Source organism: Hyaena hyaena, unplaced genomic scaffold (genome assembly GCF_003009895.1).
Source record: "Hyaena hyaena isolate Hyena2069 unplaced genomic scaffold, ASM300989v1 scaffold_65, whole genome shotgun sequence".
NCBI lineage: Eukaryota > Metazoa > Chordata > Mammalia > Carnivora > Hyaenidae > Hyaena > Hyaena hyaena.
This window is the reverse complement of record NW_024080697.1, coordinates 1,984,098-2,001,495: the sequence shown is the minus strand read 5'-3', so window position 1 is coordinate 2,001,495 and position 17,398 is coordinate 1,984,098. Positions and strand designations below refer to the sequence as shown.

Here is a 17,398-nt window from a genome sequence, read left to right as displayed (position 1 = left end):
GAATGAGGAGCTTTTGCACGGTTTCTGAAACCATCTTTAATCTAGGTGTCCCTCCCCATATTGTCAGACGTTGCCAGGTTAAACGGCACAAGTTCACTCCACTGTCCAAACCAAGGATCGACGTCCACCTTGAAGGGCAGGAATGAAACGCATGCTCTGCCTTCGCTGTGAATTTCTTTTGTAAGAAAAAACGTTCCTGAGTGATATTCGGGTCTGATTATCCACAGCAAGGTAAGTCTGTCAGATCAGGGCCACACTCTCTTCCGTGAAAGGCCTGGTCACTGCTGGTATCAGTCACCTGGGAAAAGTCCCTGTCACTGAGGAGTTGGGATTTAGGAAGGAGGAAAGGATGGGTCATTACTTTCTCCCCTTTGTCAAACTGTTTTTCAAACTGTGGCCCAGAGACCACTGGCATTAGAGTTAAATAATGCACATTCCTAGGCTCCGCCCTAGATCTACTAAATTTGATTCCGCTGGAATGGAGCTACGAATCTGTAATTTTAAAATAACAACAACACAAACAAACAAACACCTGGGCATTTCTTAGACTCACTAGAGTTCAGGAACAAATGGCCTTGGGAATACAGAAGGTCAAAGACCAGGCCCATGCTCCCAGGTGCTGGCATTAACATGGTGGCAGCTGGGATGGGAAAGGGCTTCGAGACCATGAGAATGACCCACAGCACACCTACCTTAGAGGTTCGCAACCCTGCCGCAAACCAGAATCACCTGGAATGCTTTTTAAGAGCAGATTCCCAGGCCCTCACCCAGACTTTCTGGGTCTCAATGTCCAGAAGAAAAGCAAGGAAATCTAGGAACACACTCAAACAAGCACCCCAGGGGATTCTATCGTCAGGCAAGCTTGGGAAACATTGATCCCAGATCCTATCTCTGGGTTCCGGATACTTTATGTTCATTCCCCTTCTGTCCATCCTTAACTTGTAGTAAACCCTCATTTTAAAGGGCCAGCCTGGGAATCAGGAGAAGGGTATTAGTCCCATTCTTAAGCAAGATCTTAGAAGGGGCGTAAAGCACCCTCCCTAAACCTATGGAGGCAGGGGCAGTGGTAAAGCCCTTGAGAGCCCCAAGGGAAGGTGTCTTTGAAGCTCTGAGTTTGGATACCCAACACTGAAAGATTATTCGGAAGCAGAGCTGAAGGCAAGATCGGGGGATAACATCGAAAAGTAGTCCCTTTGGGGACATTCTCTGGAAGAGGAGCCTTTTCAACAACTTTTTTCAACATGGCAGCTGTTATGCCATTGGCGATAAGACAGCAGAGGAGGCCGTGTGAAGGCAAGGCCTAGGGACCCAAGGAGAAGGTAGCCAAAGAAAAGTTCTTTTCTTCACTCCCACCCCACCCTCTGCTGATACACATCTTAAGACCCACCCTGACCCCAGACTCTGGCAGATCTGTGGAGAAGCTGGTTCCAGCCCTAGGTCTTCCTGCATTGCCGAACTGGAGAAGGGACTCCTCCCCTTTATTAGAGAAGGACACGGTCTCTTATTCCTGTGATGTTTCAGCAACATCAAACACAAACCCCACCTCTGCCCCCCTCCCCTCTAAGGTGGGCTTCCAAATTTAGGAAAAACAAAACAAGGGTGCCTGGGTGGTCCAATCGGTTGAGCATCTGTCTGCCTCTTGATTTCAGCTCAGGCCATATCTCATGGTTTGTGGGATCAAGCCCAAAGTCGGGCTCTGCATTGGAAGCACAAAGCCTGCTTGGGATTCTCTCTCTCCCTTTCTCTCTCTGCCTCTCTCCTGCTTTCACTCTTTCTCAAAACAAATTAACGTTTAAAAGAGCACAACACATCCAATTACATTTGAATTTCAGATAACAATTTTTTAGCATAAATATGCCCCAAACACTGAATGAGGCATATTTATGCTGAAATGAAGTTGTTGTTTATCTGAAATTCTAATTTAGCCAGATAGCCTTTATTTTATCTCTCAAACCTACTTCTAAGGGTATGACCGGAGGCCTACAGGAAAAAGCCCCTGGAATTCCTCGAGAGCCTTCACTGGATCCGCTCTGAGCAGCTGACTCAGCAGCTGGAAAGCCACTAAGAAGACAATACTGGACATCCCACCATCTATGCAGGAGCTACTCCCTACTTGGTGAAATCCAGTTCAGACCAATGAAAGTATGTAGGAAATCAGCAAATTTACCAACACAACAGCAATATGGGTTCATGCAGTGTCTATCGGCAATTGCTTTAAAAGCTTTCACTTCTACTCAGAGCACTCCTATGGGAAACAAATTTGATTCCTATTTTCCAAGAGGAGGATAATGAGAGAGACAAAGGATGTGCACAGGGTGAGTGAAGAAGGTACACTCAGTAATTGGCGGAGCTGACATCAAAACTCCAACTCCTTCTTCTTTATGTGCCAACTCTAAACCATTCCAGCATTCAAGGCTCTTACTGTAAGACATGTTCACCCATGTCCAGCAAATGTGCCCATGAAATGCTATCATCTGCTCGATTCCAGCTACATGCTCTTAAGTGCATATAATTCAGAGGAGATTAGAACATCAAATGTACAGTATAGAAAGTATGAACCATTTCCTTCTTCAGAGCCCAACGTGAAACTGCAAGAAGGGTGGGAAGAGTTCTGGAGGGCTTCAAAGCATCTAGTTGAATTTATAGAGGGTTTTGTTTTGTTCATAATTTGGAGTGCGGACGTAACTTGGAAGACAGTAGAGATTCTTGGATGGACTGAGGGCCCAACACTGCCTTCACATGACCTAGAAACCTTAGAGAGACACACGGAGACCAACACCCCATCACTTCCAAATCCAAAAGATGGCTGGTCAATTAATTTGGTTCTGCTTCAAAAACCCCGGAACTTTAGATCTGCATCTTGGAAGACAACCCCCTGGCACCTGGTCTGGAGAATTGAATCTGAGGAAGGACATACGCCCCTAGTTAGACCCAAAGGCCACCTGGGCAAGTGGGGCTAAAAGAACTCTGGTTCTGTTTCCAAGATGCTCCTTTCTGCATGGGGAGGCAAAATGGCATGGTGGTTAGGAAAATGGGCTTTGGTGTCAGACAGACAAATTTAAATCCAAGCTCTGTTGCAGGGTGCCTGTGTGGCTCAGTTGGTTAAGTGCCCAACTTTAGCTCAGGTCCTGATGTCACCATTGGTAACTTTGAGCCCTAAATTGGGCTTACTGCTATCAGCATAGCCCACTTCAGATCCTCTGTCCCCCTCTCTCTCTGCCCCTCCCCTGCTCAATCTCTCTCTTTCTCAAAAATAAACATTAAAAAAAAAAATCCAAGTTCTGTCGCTGGCTAGCTGTCCATTTGTGGGCAAGAAACTAAATAGAGCCTCAGTTTTCTCATGTATAAAAATGCCATGGAGTTAAGAACCTATGTCATGCGTTTGTTCTGAAGATAAAATGTGATAATCCAAGTAATGGACTTAACATCATGCCTTGACACACAGTAATAGCTCAATAAAATTTTTTTCCAAATCTGTGATTAAGGTTAACAATCATTTCCTTGTTGGCCGAGAGCCTTGTCACCAAGTCCAATTAATCTACCATGGAAAAAAGGCTTGTAGTTTTCTGACTATAATGAAATGAGCATATATGCAAACATCCAGATCAGTTTTACTCCCTCTCACTGGAATTACCCTCAGCCTTTGATTTAAAAAGGTAATAAATTATGGGGCGCCTGGGTGGCTTAGTCGGTTAAGCATCCGACTTTCACTTAGGTCATGATCTCGCGGTTCATAGGTTCGAGCCCCGCGTCGGGCTCTGTGCTGACTGCCAGCTCAGAGCCTAGAGCCTATTTCAGAGTCTGTGTCTCCCTCTCTCTCTGACCCTCCCCTGCTCACGCTGTCTCTCTCTCTCTCTCCTAGAAATAAATAAAAATATTTTTTTTAAAAAGTTAATAAATTCTATCAATACACAATGGAATCAAATGCTCCCAAAGACTCAGAAGTGAATTGTTTTTCTGCATTAGCATGATCTCAGTGTAAATGACAATTTACTTCCACCTCTCTCTCCTCACTTCCTGGGACTCCCATTATGCATATGTTGGTTTGCTTGATGGTTTCCCACAGGACTCAGGGACTCTGCTCATTTTTCCTCATTCTTCATTCTTTCTGTTCCTCAAACAGGATCATTTCATTTGATCTATCTTCAGGTTCACTGATTTTTTTTCTGCTGCCAGCTCAAACCTGATTGTGAGCTCTCCAGTGAATATTTCATTTCAGTTAGTGTATTCTATTTCTAGAATTCTCCAGAATTTCTATTTGGTTCTTTTTACTCCTGTCTTTATTGATATTCTCTTCTTGCTAAGACAGGATTTTTCACTTTTCTTTCATTCTTTAGGCATGGTTTCCTTTAGTTCTTTGAACATATTTATATTGTTGATTTATAATCTTTATTATGTTCAACATCTGGGCTTCCTCAGGAACAGCTTCTATGGACTGTTTTTGTAAACCCCCACCCCCCAATCTTGTGTATGGGCCATACTCATATGTCTCATAGTCTTTAGGTAAAGCTGGACATTTTTTCTTTTCTTTTCTTTTTTAATTTATTTTTTTAATTTACATCCAAGTTAGTGTATAGTGCAACAATGATTTCAGGAATAGATTCCTTAATGCTCCTTACCCATTTAGCCCATCCCCCCCCCCACACACACACACAACCCTTCCAGTAACCCTGTTTGTTCTCCATATTTCAGAGTCTCTTGTGTTTTTGTCTCCCTCCCTGTTTTTATATTATTTTAAAATGGACATTTTAAATACCATATCAGCTCTGGGAATGAGATGTGCCTCCCTTGCACATCATCCCTTGGATTTATTGTTGCTGCTGTTTGTTTAGTGACTTTCCTGGACTGATTTTGTAAAGTGTGTGTTCTTTGTCATGTACAGCCACTGAAGTTTCTGCTCCATCAATTTCATAGTAAGCTAATGATTGGACAGAGATTTTCTTCAATACCTTAAACGAATTAGTCCCCACCTTTGCCCAGGACATCCTCTGTGCGAGGGCCAGCTCTCCTTCAGTGCTCCACAGGCAGGCAGGTGACAACTCTGCCTTAGCCTTCACTTCCTCCTTGGGTAGAGCCTTGAGGTTGGCCACAGGTGAGAGTTTAGGGCTTTCTCAGGTCTTTCTTGGACATGTGCCTGTGGATTTCTACATTCCTAAGAATATGTCAGAGGTTTTCAAAGCCCCTATGAACATCTCATTCTCTAGATCTTCCTTTCAAGAATTTTGGCCAGCCTCCCATTTACCCCAACTGGTATTATGACCTTAGGCAGCTGTGATATTAAACAGTGATCATTTTCAACAAATGCCCTGGACATAGCCCTTTTCGCACAGAACAAGCTCTGAGTCAGGTTCAATGAAGGCAAGTCCTCTGACCGGGGTTCTCCTCGGGAACGGTCAGATATCAAATAATCACCTACGGATGGAGTTTTAGGGAGAGCTCCAAAATTGTTTTTGCCCCATCCAGTAGCTGTGAGGCTGCTGGTTCTCAGTTCTCACAACTACCATGACTGTGAGGCTACTGTGTTTCACAACTACTAGTGGCTGCGAGGCTGCTGGTTGTCATGGCAACCAGGGAGGCTGGGAGAGGCAGACTAGAATAGGGCAATTTAAAACACAAAGCTCACTGTTCTTACCAGTATTTGGCCATGTTTTTCTTAAACAATGGCTCTTGGGTTGTTGCAAGCCTTTGTTTAAGAGTTCTGAAATTTTGATTTTCACAATGTTTGCCAGTGTACTTCTTACTTTATGGAAGAACAAATTATCCAAACTCCTCACTCCACCATTCCAGAAGGGCTTCCTTATTTATTTCCTGTGTGATCATTTAACCCAACAGATGAGTGTCCAGAAGTACTGGATTAAAACCACTCTGCCAAACGAAAGACCATACAAGCAACCAACCATGCAAGAGGGGAAGAGGAGGAGTTGTTTTGGTCCCCAGCCTCTAGAATGGGATCATTGCCCAGCCATCACCACCATCATCATCCTCTTCCATAGAAAATATTTATTAACCACTCATCTGCCTTAGAATCCCAAGGTAGGCCTCAAATACCCTGTTGTCAGGTGCCATAAGGTTTATGGTAGTCAAAGGTCAACACACTTGAGATGTTGAACTCGAGGAAAAGTGAAAGTTCTTGGAGCCATGGAATCCTGAGTATGAAAGGGATCCCAAAGGTCATCTGGTTTTACCATCCATCTATACAGCCTGATATTCCCCACAATATCCCCATTAAGCGATTGGTGCCATCTACACTTGAATACTTGCCAGTGATGGGCAACTCATACAACTTCTTTAGTTGGACATCTTAAGTACTGGACACTTTGTCTTTATATGGTGGGTGAAGTCAGGGATATATGCAGAACTGAAAAGCTGGAGAGAATGAGAAATGGAGACCTGAGGCCTTGAAGACTCATCTAGCACGTTTCCAGATGAGAGAACACTGATTTCTGTGAATGCCTGAAAAACGGGTATGTGCCTCTACTGGGGATGGTACTACCCCTTATCTAGTGCCTCAGCAGATAAGCACTCTAATTTAGATAAAGAACATAATAAGTCTAACAGGAAACTCTGACACAATTCTAGAAATGGGTATAGGCGTTGGGCAGGTAGGCTTTGCAGTTAGATAAACCTGTCTTCAAATCCTGACTCTGACAATCCAAAGATGTGTGCTCTTGAGCTACTTAGCTAATCTGTCTTGAATTTCAGCTTTCTCATCTGTTAAATGGGGAGATGACAGGAGTTCAATGAAATCATACACGAAAGGTCTTGGCACATAGTAAATGGTTGTTGTTGTTACAAAATTCAAGGTTTGCGGGCCGTCAGAAAACCTAAGGTTATTGCCAGCTGGGATTTCACTAAGCATAACTTATGTCAAACCTCATTTCTTTTTTTCTCATGGTGACTAAGCATGTTGCACACCTGTTGACTCTTGATTTTAATCGAACGAACTAGTAGATTAAATGGTCAAATGGAGGCTGGACAACAGCGTGGCTGGATGGGCCTGTAAAGACCCTCTTTAATGGAATGCCACGAAGCTCTGCCCTTGCCCTTGCCTGGTCCTCTGTTCTTAGTAAAGGCTGGAAAGAAGCCACAGAAAACACCATGTTGGAAAGGCAAGCCGGGGCACCTGGGTGGCTCAGTTGGTTAAATGTCTGACTCTTGATTTCGGCTCAGGTCATGATCTCACCATTTGTGAGACTGAGCCCTAAGTTGAGCTCTGGGCCTACAGAACAGAGCCTGCTTGGGATTCTCTCTCTCTCCCTCTCCTTTTGCCTCTCTCTCTCTCAAAATAAATAAATAAACTTAAAGAAAAAAAGGAAAGGCAAGCCAATACACCAGCATAAATGTGCAAATGTATCTGACCAAGAGCCAAGAACGCAGAATGAAAGAAGGGTATTGTCTTTCATTCAGGTAAAAAAGGGAGTCGGTGTTACAAGATGAAGGAGGGTTGATGGAAGAGTGGTTCATATGGCTAAATTCACGTATGCACTCATTCATTCTTCATTCCTTCATTCACTCACTCAATAACTGTTAGAGTATCCCCACCAGGGGGCCACTGCTGAGGAACTATAAAGACAAAAAGCCATACATCCCCACTCCTAGGGTGTTCACAGGTGGAAAGACAGACCTGGAAATGTTCTTTTTAACATTTTGTTATTATTTTAGAGAGACAGAGAGAAGTGGGGGAGGGCTAGAGGGAGGCAGAGAGAAAGAGAGATTGAGAGACAGAGAGAGAGAGAGAGAGAGAGAATCATCTTAAGCAGGCTCCACGCTCAACATAGCCTGATGCAGTGCTCGATCCCATGACCCTGGGATCATGACCTGAGCTGGAATCAAGAGTCAGACTCTCAACCAACTGAGCCACCCAGGCCCCCGGAAATGTTTTTGTTTCTTTGTTTTTTGTTTTTTTAATGGTAAGTGTTAAGATGTACCAGGAACAGCACAATAAAAGAGGTAAAGGTCACCTAATACTGCTTTATAGCTGTAATACTTGGAGGATCAGCAGGCATTTTTGTCAGACAATCTGATGTGGGGAGGAATGGCTTTCTAGATAAATTTTACAGAATATGCAAAGGCCCTGAGGCACAGCTTACTCCTTTGGTTGAGCCTAAGCAACGACTTTACATACACATTTGGGATTTGGAAAGAGTAAGACACACAGACACATCAGGCCTCTTGTTTCAGGACATTCCTGGACACCTGTGCACCTTACCGTAGGTGATGACAAGCAGCACAAAGCTGAGGTTTTTGAAGAGCCGGACGATGGAACTTAAGTACGACGCATCAGGGGAGGCCAAGGCATAGCTCAGGGATTGGGCCCTGCTGGGGGGATGTTTAGGCTTCTCCTTGAACACTGAAAAGAAAGACACAGAGAGATCACAGCGAATCCTTGTAGCCCCACCCCCGCAGAGCCAACAACGCAAGCACAAGAGCTGGCTCCCTCATCTGAGAAAAATCAAAGACACAAAAAGGAAATATCAATCCTTCAGTTAAATCCTTCAACGCCTATGTTCTTTTTTTTTTTTTTAAATATTTTTATTTATTTCTAGGAGAGAGAGAGAGAGACAGCGTGAGCAGGGGAGGGTCAGAGTGAGAGGGAGACACAGACTCTGAAATAGGCTCCAGGCTCTGAGCTGGCAGTCAGCACAGAGCCCGATGCGGGGCTCAAACCCACGAACCACGAGATCATGACCTGAGCGAAAGTCGGACGCTTAACCGACTGAGCCACCCAGGTACCCCTCAACACCTATGTTCTTGAAGCTGTTTGTGCTCCGGCCTTCTGAGTGGTCCTCTGATGATTTTTCTTAATGGCCTCTGGAGGGCGACACTCCCTGGGCCTCCCACACAGCATTCAAGATCAAGGAGTCCCATAAGAAGCAGCAAATAACACACAGCAGAGCACTGAAAAGAACAGACTAGAAATACACGGGGAGAAAGGAAGTGAGAGCTGCGGCTTCAGGATTAGGGAGCCCAGTGAATGGCTTCGCACTGCAGCCCTTCCCGAGGCAGAAGGGACCGTGTTTCCCGTGCTTAGCACAGAGCCTGGCATATGGTGGCCAATAAATATTCCCTGAATAAGTGACAAGATCTTCTTCCGTGGAGAGAACCTCGAGTCCACTCCTAGTTTGTCGGAGTCTGAATCTGACATGTGCCCCCCTGGAAGAGACCGGAGGGTTAAGTCCATCCACCCCTGCAGGACTGGTCACCATGACAGGAAGGACTGGAGAGGGACGGTGGGAAAGCCGTTCATTGTACATCCAATTTTCAGCACAGCGGGTACAGTCAATTTAACAGCACTGATCGCTATTCAGTTCTCTGGGGGCAGAGAAGTTTAACCAGTTGTTTGGCTATACTGGCCCACCAGCTGCATCCAGGCAAGCTGCGTGTAGCCTCCCCCACACGCCATGAGACGGCTCCTAACTCGTTAGAGGAAGCTCTGGAACTGAGGCTTACTCTCTTGAAGATCAAAGTCCCTGCCCAGAACACTTTCCAGCCCTAACTTCAGAGCCCTGCTTCTTCCTTCTCCAGAAATAGTCCCGGATAACTTCCTGCCATTAGAAGCCATTCACCCATTGTCTTGCCCGTTTACCTCCCCTTGCAGCAGAGAAAAGAACACAAGGCAAGAGGTGATTTCTTCTCTGCAACAGCAGGTGTTTGTTAAAGAACTGGCAGCCGCAAACCAGAATTCAGATCAGATTTTTCTTTTTTTTTTTTTAATATTTTTATTTATTTCTAGGAGAGAGAGAGAGACAGCGTGAACAGGGGAGGGTCAGAGAGAGAGGGAGACACAGACTGTGAAACAGGCTCCAGGCTCTGAGCTGGCAGTCAGCACAGAGCCCGACGCGGGGCTCGAACCCACAAACCGCGAGATCATGACCTAAGCGAAAGTCGGACGCTCAACCGACTAAGCCACCCAGGCGCCCCTCAGATCAGATTTTTCAACTCCTGACTCCATGAGCCACTGCCTGGCTGATACTAAAAGGCGAAAATGTAGAAATGTCCTACCTCCAGGACTTCACATGCAAAGTACCAGGCCCTCATCTGCTACAAACACAAGCACCTGAAGCTGGGCACATTATAATCTGACACTTAAAGTCTGGTTGAGTAAGAGGGGCCCAGACCGCACTGTCCTTTCCTGCCACCACCCACAGCCCTGTAGCTTCTCGACTTCCCAGAAACACCAAGTCTTCTGCCCAGGATACCCCACCAGCTTTGAAAAACCATCGGACATCAGATTTTCTCATCTTGGACCCCAGGGAGAGAATGCCTCAAAGAGAACATGTGAATGAGCTACACAATTATAAAACGGTTTTGACTCTGGAAGTGAGAATGGCAGGAAAGAATGAAACTTTCATCACGTGAGGTGGAATGTTAGCTGGTTAACCTTTAAAGAAGAATGACTAACTGAAAATGAAAGCCTCCACTGTGCTCTTTCTGAATTTATGACAGCACATGGAATATCACTCAGATGATAAAAGAGATTATAAAATGTATTAACCAATACTTCTGTGATTAAATGTACCTGCACATAAAACTAATAGTAGTTATCTGAGGTTGGTACTTGTGAGGCTAAATTAAGGGTTATTCTTTTTTCATTTTTCATTTTCATTTTATTCTTTTTTAATTTTAATCATTTATTTTATTTTACCTATTTGAAACAAATGTTTTAATGTTTATTTTATTTTGGAAAGAGAAAGACAGAGTGCGAGCAAGGGAGGGGCAGAGAGAGAGGGAGACACAGAATCTGAAGCAGGCTCCAGGCTCTGAGCTGTCAGCACAGAGGCCGATGTGGGGCTCAAACCCACAAACCGTGAGATCATGACGTGAGCTGAAGTTGGACACTTAATCAAATGAGCCACCCAGGTGTCCCTATTTTATTAGTTTGATTTTTTAAGTAAGTCTACCTACAATGTGGGGCTCAAACTCATGACCCTGAAGGAGGTGCTTTAGCTGACTCAGTCAGTAGAACATATGACTTTTTTTTTTAATTTAAAAAAAATGTTTATTTAGTTTTGAGAGAGAGATAGAAAGAGCACATGAGAGGGGAGGGGCAAAGAGAGGGGAGGACAGAGGATCTGAAGTGGACTCTGCACTGACAGCAGCGAGCCCAATACAGGGCTCAAACTCACAAATCATGTGACTATGACCTGAGCAGAAGTTAGACACTTAACCAACTGTGCCACCCAGCCTCCCTGAACATATGACTCTTGATCTAGGGGTCATGAATCAAACCCTGAGATCAAGAGTCTCATGCTCTTCCAATTGAGCCAGCCAGGCACCGTGGTTACTCTTTCCTTTATGCTTTTTTTTTATTTCTAGATTTTTCCATAATGAGCATGTATTCCTCTTATAATTTATTTTTTTCAAATTTTTTTAAAAAAATTTTTATCTTTATTTTTTTATTTATTTTTGAGAGTGAGACACAGAGAGAGAGAATGTGAGCAGGGGAGAGGCAGACATTAGAATCTGAAACAGGCCCCAGGCTCCAAGCTGTCAACACAGACCCTGACACGGGCCTCAAACCCACGAACCATGAGCTGATGACCTGAGTCAAAGTCAGATACTTAACCGGCTGGGCCACCCAGGTGCCCCATCTTATAATTTTTTTAAAGCCTCAAAAAATGTGGTCCCCAGGCATTCTCACATGAATCTATGAGAGTATTCGTGTTTGTGGATCAATTCTGTTTTATTTTGTTTTGTTTCAGAAATTTAGAGTATGGGATTAGACATAGACAAGGTTAGGCTTGAATCTAATCTCTGCCACTTACTAGCTATCTAGTCTTTTTTTAATAGTTTATTTATTTTTTGAGACAGAGAGAGACAGAGCATGAGCAGGGGAGGGGTAGAGAGAGAGGGAGACACAGAATCTGAAGCAGGCTCTAGGCTCTGAGCTGCCAGCACAGAACCCGATGCAGGGCTCGAACCCACGAACCGCAAGATCATGACCTGAGCCAAAGTAGGATGCTTAACCGACTGAGCCACCCAGGCACCCCACTTTGTTAAATGGGACTGATAAGATTACCTTCATTCATAGGACTGTTGCAGATTTAAGGGGGTCAGGCACGATTAGCAAAGTATCTGTGATATATATTATAAGGACTCAGTGGGGTTTCAACAAGAGGACCAGCAGCCTGCCCATTAATTCTGATGAGGCTTTATTGGGGGACTGGTTAATTACAGTTAAACCTTTACTGAGCAGCTAATAAAGTACACGGGACCAGCTAGCACTGTATTGGCTAAGATATTTGAAGACCATTAGAAGCCTGGCCTCCAGTTTCTATAAATGTCCACGGCATTCTAGAGCCACGTTCACAAGGTCCCCACCCAAGTCGGGAGAACCTCCCTGCCTCCTGGCCCCCCATCAGTGTACTAATGACCTTACCGATGATGACAAGGATGAAAAGCAGAGTGGCCACGCCTCCAATTATGTAAAACATGATGCTGATGTGGTAGGCAAGCTTGTCCCGGTCTTCAATGTTGGGTACCAAAACCGGAGGGACCAAGAACCCAACTGCAATTCCAAGCTATAGAAGACAGAGACAATCAATCACAGCTTCCAGCAGCCAAGAGGTGACAGCACAAATTTACAGAGACTCCTGATAAGAAACATAAAGCCTAACTTCCAGTCCTTCTTAAAAACCCACACAGGGATTGTTTTCCCCTCTCAAAACACCAGAGAGATCTTTCTTTTGGTTGACAAGTCAAATCTTTTTATTGATTGACAACATACCCCTGACATCCTAACTATCAATACCTACTGAAAAAAATTATAGTTGGGGTTCTCATTACAGGCTGACTCTTCTGAGGCTATAGACTAATGAACAGTAGTTCCTATACTTCCATCTCTATGGTGGAAGAAAAACAATGCTGATTTTTTTCACTGAATTTTCATTTCACTGAATCTGTTAACCTAGAACTGAGAGACTGGCTGAGGGAAAAATTCTACACCCTACAACCCCAAAAACTTGCAATCGGCAGGAGACGAAAGCCCGAAGTTGTTACCACATTCACAAATGTGAATGCTTAAGTTAATTGTGTAGATAACTCATAATTTACAAAGCCTCTGTAGCATGAAGTCACATGCCACTGCGGAAAAATATACACACAGGACATGGGGACACAAACACCGGCTATAAACACACACACACCAACAATTAAAACATCTCATACCTGTCTTAGAGGTCAAACTCCAGTGACCCGACAGATAACATGACTTGGGTGTTTCCGAGGTCAGAAATGCCTTGATTCAGTAGTGACTAACTGTGACACAACTCCCAAAAGCCCTTCTGTCATGCATAATGCCAAGGCAAAGATTGGAAAAATAGCCTGAGAACTCAGGCAGGCCTCAAATTCCAAGAGTGAAGGAAGATGAGGAAATCTTTTGTCTTAAGGTCCCTCTTTTCCATTATTGTCCTCGAAAGGAACTGCAGGTAGAAAGTAAGGTGCTTTCAGGCCACGCTATAGCACCATTCACTGCCTGCCAATCTGCTGACCACCTTGACTGGGTTTCCAGCCTGTCAGTTACCACCCCTTGGGATGATGGTTCTCAGCTCTGAAATAGTCGCAAAAGTCATCATCAATAGGCTCAGTGTCAGGGTCTTCCAAGTATGCCAATATATAATCAATAAATCAAACAGATCTTTAAAGCACCTACTGTGTGAAAAAAAGTTCTCCACTAGATATTTTACCAAGGTACCAAGGTATGTGGCAGGGTTCGCACCTTCAAAGAGCTTTAAGATCTAGCCGGGGCAGGGAGCTGAAAACAAAGATATGAAAGATAACACAAATGGTGATATGTGTGGGTTGAGATGATACAGTAGTATTGTTTGAAAGTTCCTTTGTCATCCTCCAGGACAACCTGATTATTAGAGGGCCAAGTGGAGGCTACGTGAGGTTAAGTTCTAGAAGGTAAGTGACCCATTCAGGGCCACAGGACTTGTAGCAGAGTTGGGATGGAAACATCTCCTGGCCTCTCAGGCCAGGGCCTCTTCCACTGGGCCTAGTAGGGCCCTCCAGGGTGAAGAGCCTTGAGAAAGGGCCACGTGAGCAGGCTTCCCCAGAAGAGGAGATATTTGATGTCCTTGGAGCCTCATCTGGTCCTTGGTCACAATGATTTGCTGGAGTTGAATCTAGCTTCTTAAGTGCTTATCTCCAAGACTTTAAGGGTAAAAGCCAGCCCCGAAGGGACAAATACAACTGCCATCACTCAGAAACAGGGCCCCCTGCAGGTCATATCTGGCCTCCTACGCACTTTAGCGTTGGAGACTTTAGTCAAACAGGACGCTGGAAGGTCCCTTTTGCAAGAATGAGGGAAGATATGAGCTATCATCCAAGGCTCTGTGATTCTTTCATTCCCAAAAGGACCCTTATAGGATAACCTAAGCCTCAGGACTCTCCTGGCTTGAGAAATAAGTTCCCCCAGTTGGTTCCACACTGCACACCTGATCCCTCAGAGACTGGACTCCATTCTCTGTCTGTACACTAGGCCTGAGCAAGTGCTGTTCCGCCCCCAACTCCAGCACAGACACCTTCTCCAGCCAGCAGGACACAGAACCAGCTGTAGGGGCCCATGGTGACCCAGCCAGATAGCAACACTGCTTCAGCACCCTTTCTCCAGGAGGAAACTGGCTTTGGACATACTTTCATGGTCATTGTGGAAAGCAAAAACATAGGGATTGGATTGTCAGCTGCTGCCTCTTTTATTTTTTCAAGACATATTTATTCCTGCCTCTTGAGAGCTGGGTTCAGCGAGAGGGTACAGCTCTACTCAGCTCCTGCTTCTCAAGTCGGTCTCTGGTAGATACTCAGTCATGTTGGCTAGTTAGACGGATGGATGAATGGACAAATGGTAGAAAAATCTTATCTATACAAATCAATATCACACCAGTCTGCCCATTAGGATCCATGTTCTTTCTACAAACCACATTGGACTCAGAGTGGTAAGGAAATAAATGTGTACAGGGGAGAGTAGGGAGGAGGTAGGATGACTGGCCATTTCTTGGCATCTACTATGTGCTGGGTATCTAATAGAACCTATCCTTTTCATGTAACCCAAGAAACTTCACAACAAAGACAACAATGAGAAACAATGATGGTCCACACCCTGCCTAGGGTCACACAGGCAGCCAGCGGAAGAGCTGGCCTCCTAAATCAGTTCTGACTCCCATCTTCATGGTAGGAGATGGGCTCACCTCCCATCATCTCCTGTGACACGTTGGTATGGTACCAGTCAACACGGAAGTCTGTATTTTCACCCATTCAAGTTCTGTCATGAATTTTGTAGGACACCTCAAGGGTAAAACTCAGAGACCTGCAGCCCAAGTCAGTATGAGGTTAAATCAAAGAGAGGGGAGGGCGCTACTCAGTGGGGTGGGCATCTCTCCTGCACTCACAAAAACCGTATGCAGGCCATGAACATAAATGATGAAAAGTCATCGTTAACTGGTTTGACTTGGCTTATGTCCTTGCATTTGTCTTTGTTTTGTCATCTCCAGCAAAATATTGTCAAGGGCAAAATACACAATATACAGTCAACCCAGTCCCCATCTTAGCTCTCCAAGAGCTTCCTCTTTAAAAATTGCTTTTAAAGCGGGGCTCGAAAAATAAATACAATACAGTACAAAAGAAGTGGAGTTAGGTTCTCTTCATTTCTATAGAAGCTATAGCAACATTTCCCAATGTCACCTGAAAGGTCTCCAGCCCAACCCCATTGTGGTTCTTCGGGTCTGGCGTTCATCCTGAGTCCCTGAAATTCTCACATGTAGGCAATCCTTAATCACCCATCAAGGGAGCTTGGGTGTGGGTCTCCTAATGGCTTCCATGGGGCTCTGCTCCCAGAAGTTTTCCACTCTGCAGCCAGTGTTATTTGCAAAAAGTGATTGGATCATGTCCTTCCTCTGCTTAAAGCCCCACAGTGACTTTCCCTTGCTTTTAAATTAGGTAAAAACCTAAACACACCCACAAAGTTCTGGCCCTGGTCTACTATTTGCTCCCTGGGACCCTACCACACTGGCTTCCTTTCTGTCTTTCAAATGTCCAAAGTGCCTTCATGCCCAAGGACCACAGGGATTTTGCACCAGCTCCTCTGGCCAGACCAGAATACCCTCCCGCTCCATTTCCCTGGGTAAATGCAGACATCTTTCTGGCCACACTTGTTCAGGGAAGCTTTCTCTGGTGTCTCATCCGAGGTCAGGCCCCACACAGGTAGTTTTCTATTTGTATGATTATTCAATTAACATCCATCTCCCCAATCAGATTACTAGGCTCACATTTATCTCTAGAGCCAAGCACATAACACCAATCAGCAAAGTATGGAGCCTCTCACAGATCATCTCAATCCTCAACATAACCCCAGAAAGAAGGGTGTGTTACATTGTCCCAATTTTATGCATGATGAAACTGAGGCACAGAAAAGTTAAGCAATTTGCCCAAAGTCACACAGCTACAGGTGGCAGAGCCTGAACCTACACACACCGTAGTTCTGAATCCAGAGCCTGGGAGTCTAATCACTATGGTCCCCTTCACCCCAAAGAAGGTGTTTAACAAAAATGTGATGAATAAAAGGATGAAAAGGCAGGCTGGGATGCTCAATGTTCATTTTTCTATTTTATTTCTGCCCTTTCTGCAAACCCGAGGGTGAGATCTAAACACCGCTGCAGTCTCAGTGGCATGAGAACTTCCAGAGCAAATGTCACAGTCAAAAGCACGTCTGTGCAGCCTGAGGGGCCGGGGAAACAGGAAAATACTCTGTGTAATGCTTTACTTGTCATTCTTGCTTATTATGCATTTGGCGGAGCATAAATAAACCCAGAAAACCACCAGGCTACATAGAAGTGGGTAAGATTTCCACACTTAATCCCCTGCCACAATACGACACATGTTATATCGCCTCTGAGATTCACAGAACCACTGTCCCCATCACCAGCCACAATGGGGCATTCAACAAAACCCTGAGTCACCATTGAGACAGAACCAGGGGACAAAGCTGCCCTCCCAAACGCTGTGTGGTCATGAATATGCCCAGACCTTTAAAGGAGAACCTTTGGGCCCCACAAAAGGCAGGGAGTTCTGTGTCAACACCATGGTGAGGTCTTTGGTCCAGATGGAATAGAGACAGACCCCATCTGAGCCCTGTGCCAGGGTCCCAGGCACCTCATTCCCCTGACCCAGGCCACCGACGAGGTGGATGCTGCCCTTCTTGGCAGGAGGCAAACTACCTCAACAAACAGGTTCTCACTCACCCAACCTCCTCCTCTGCCCAGTCCTCCCTGGAGCATACCTGCCTTCAGACAAGGATGGACCCACTCTCAGTGCCAGGGCTGGGCCATTCCTGGGCCATTGCCTCATTTCCTCTGGGCACAGTCACCAAGTCAGGCCTGGGCTTGTCTCTGGGAGCCGGCTC

General features: G+C 45.1%; 1 protein-coding gene across 5 annotated transcripts in view; it reads right to left on the bottom strand.

The window, feature by feature from the left end:
* The window catches only part of FLVCR2 (FLVCR heme transporter 2), a 71,270-nt gene that overhangs the window by 29,574 nt on the left and 24,298 nt on the right, over positions 1 to 17,398 (bottom strand). For all 5 annotated transcript variants that reach the window (XR_005528457.1, XM_039232217.1, XM_039232220.1 and 2 more), the window contains exons 2-3: positions 12,380 to 12,521; positions 8,210 to 8,350 (exon numbers count right to left, since the gene is read on the bottom strand). Coding sequence is in view for 4 of the 5 variants with exons in the window: in XM_039232217.1 (XP_039088148.1) it covers positions 8,210 to 8,350; positions 12,380 to 12,521 (283 nt within the window). In the remaining variant the exon portion in view is untranslated. The remainder of the gene's footprint in view (positions 1 to 8,209; positions 8,351 to 12,379; positions 12,522 to 17,398) is intronic.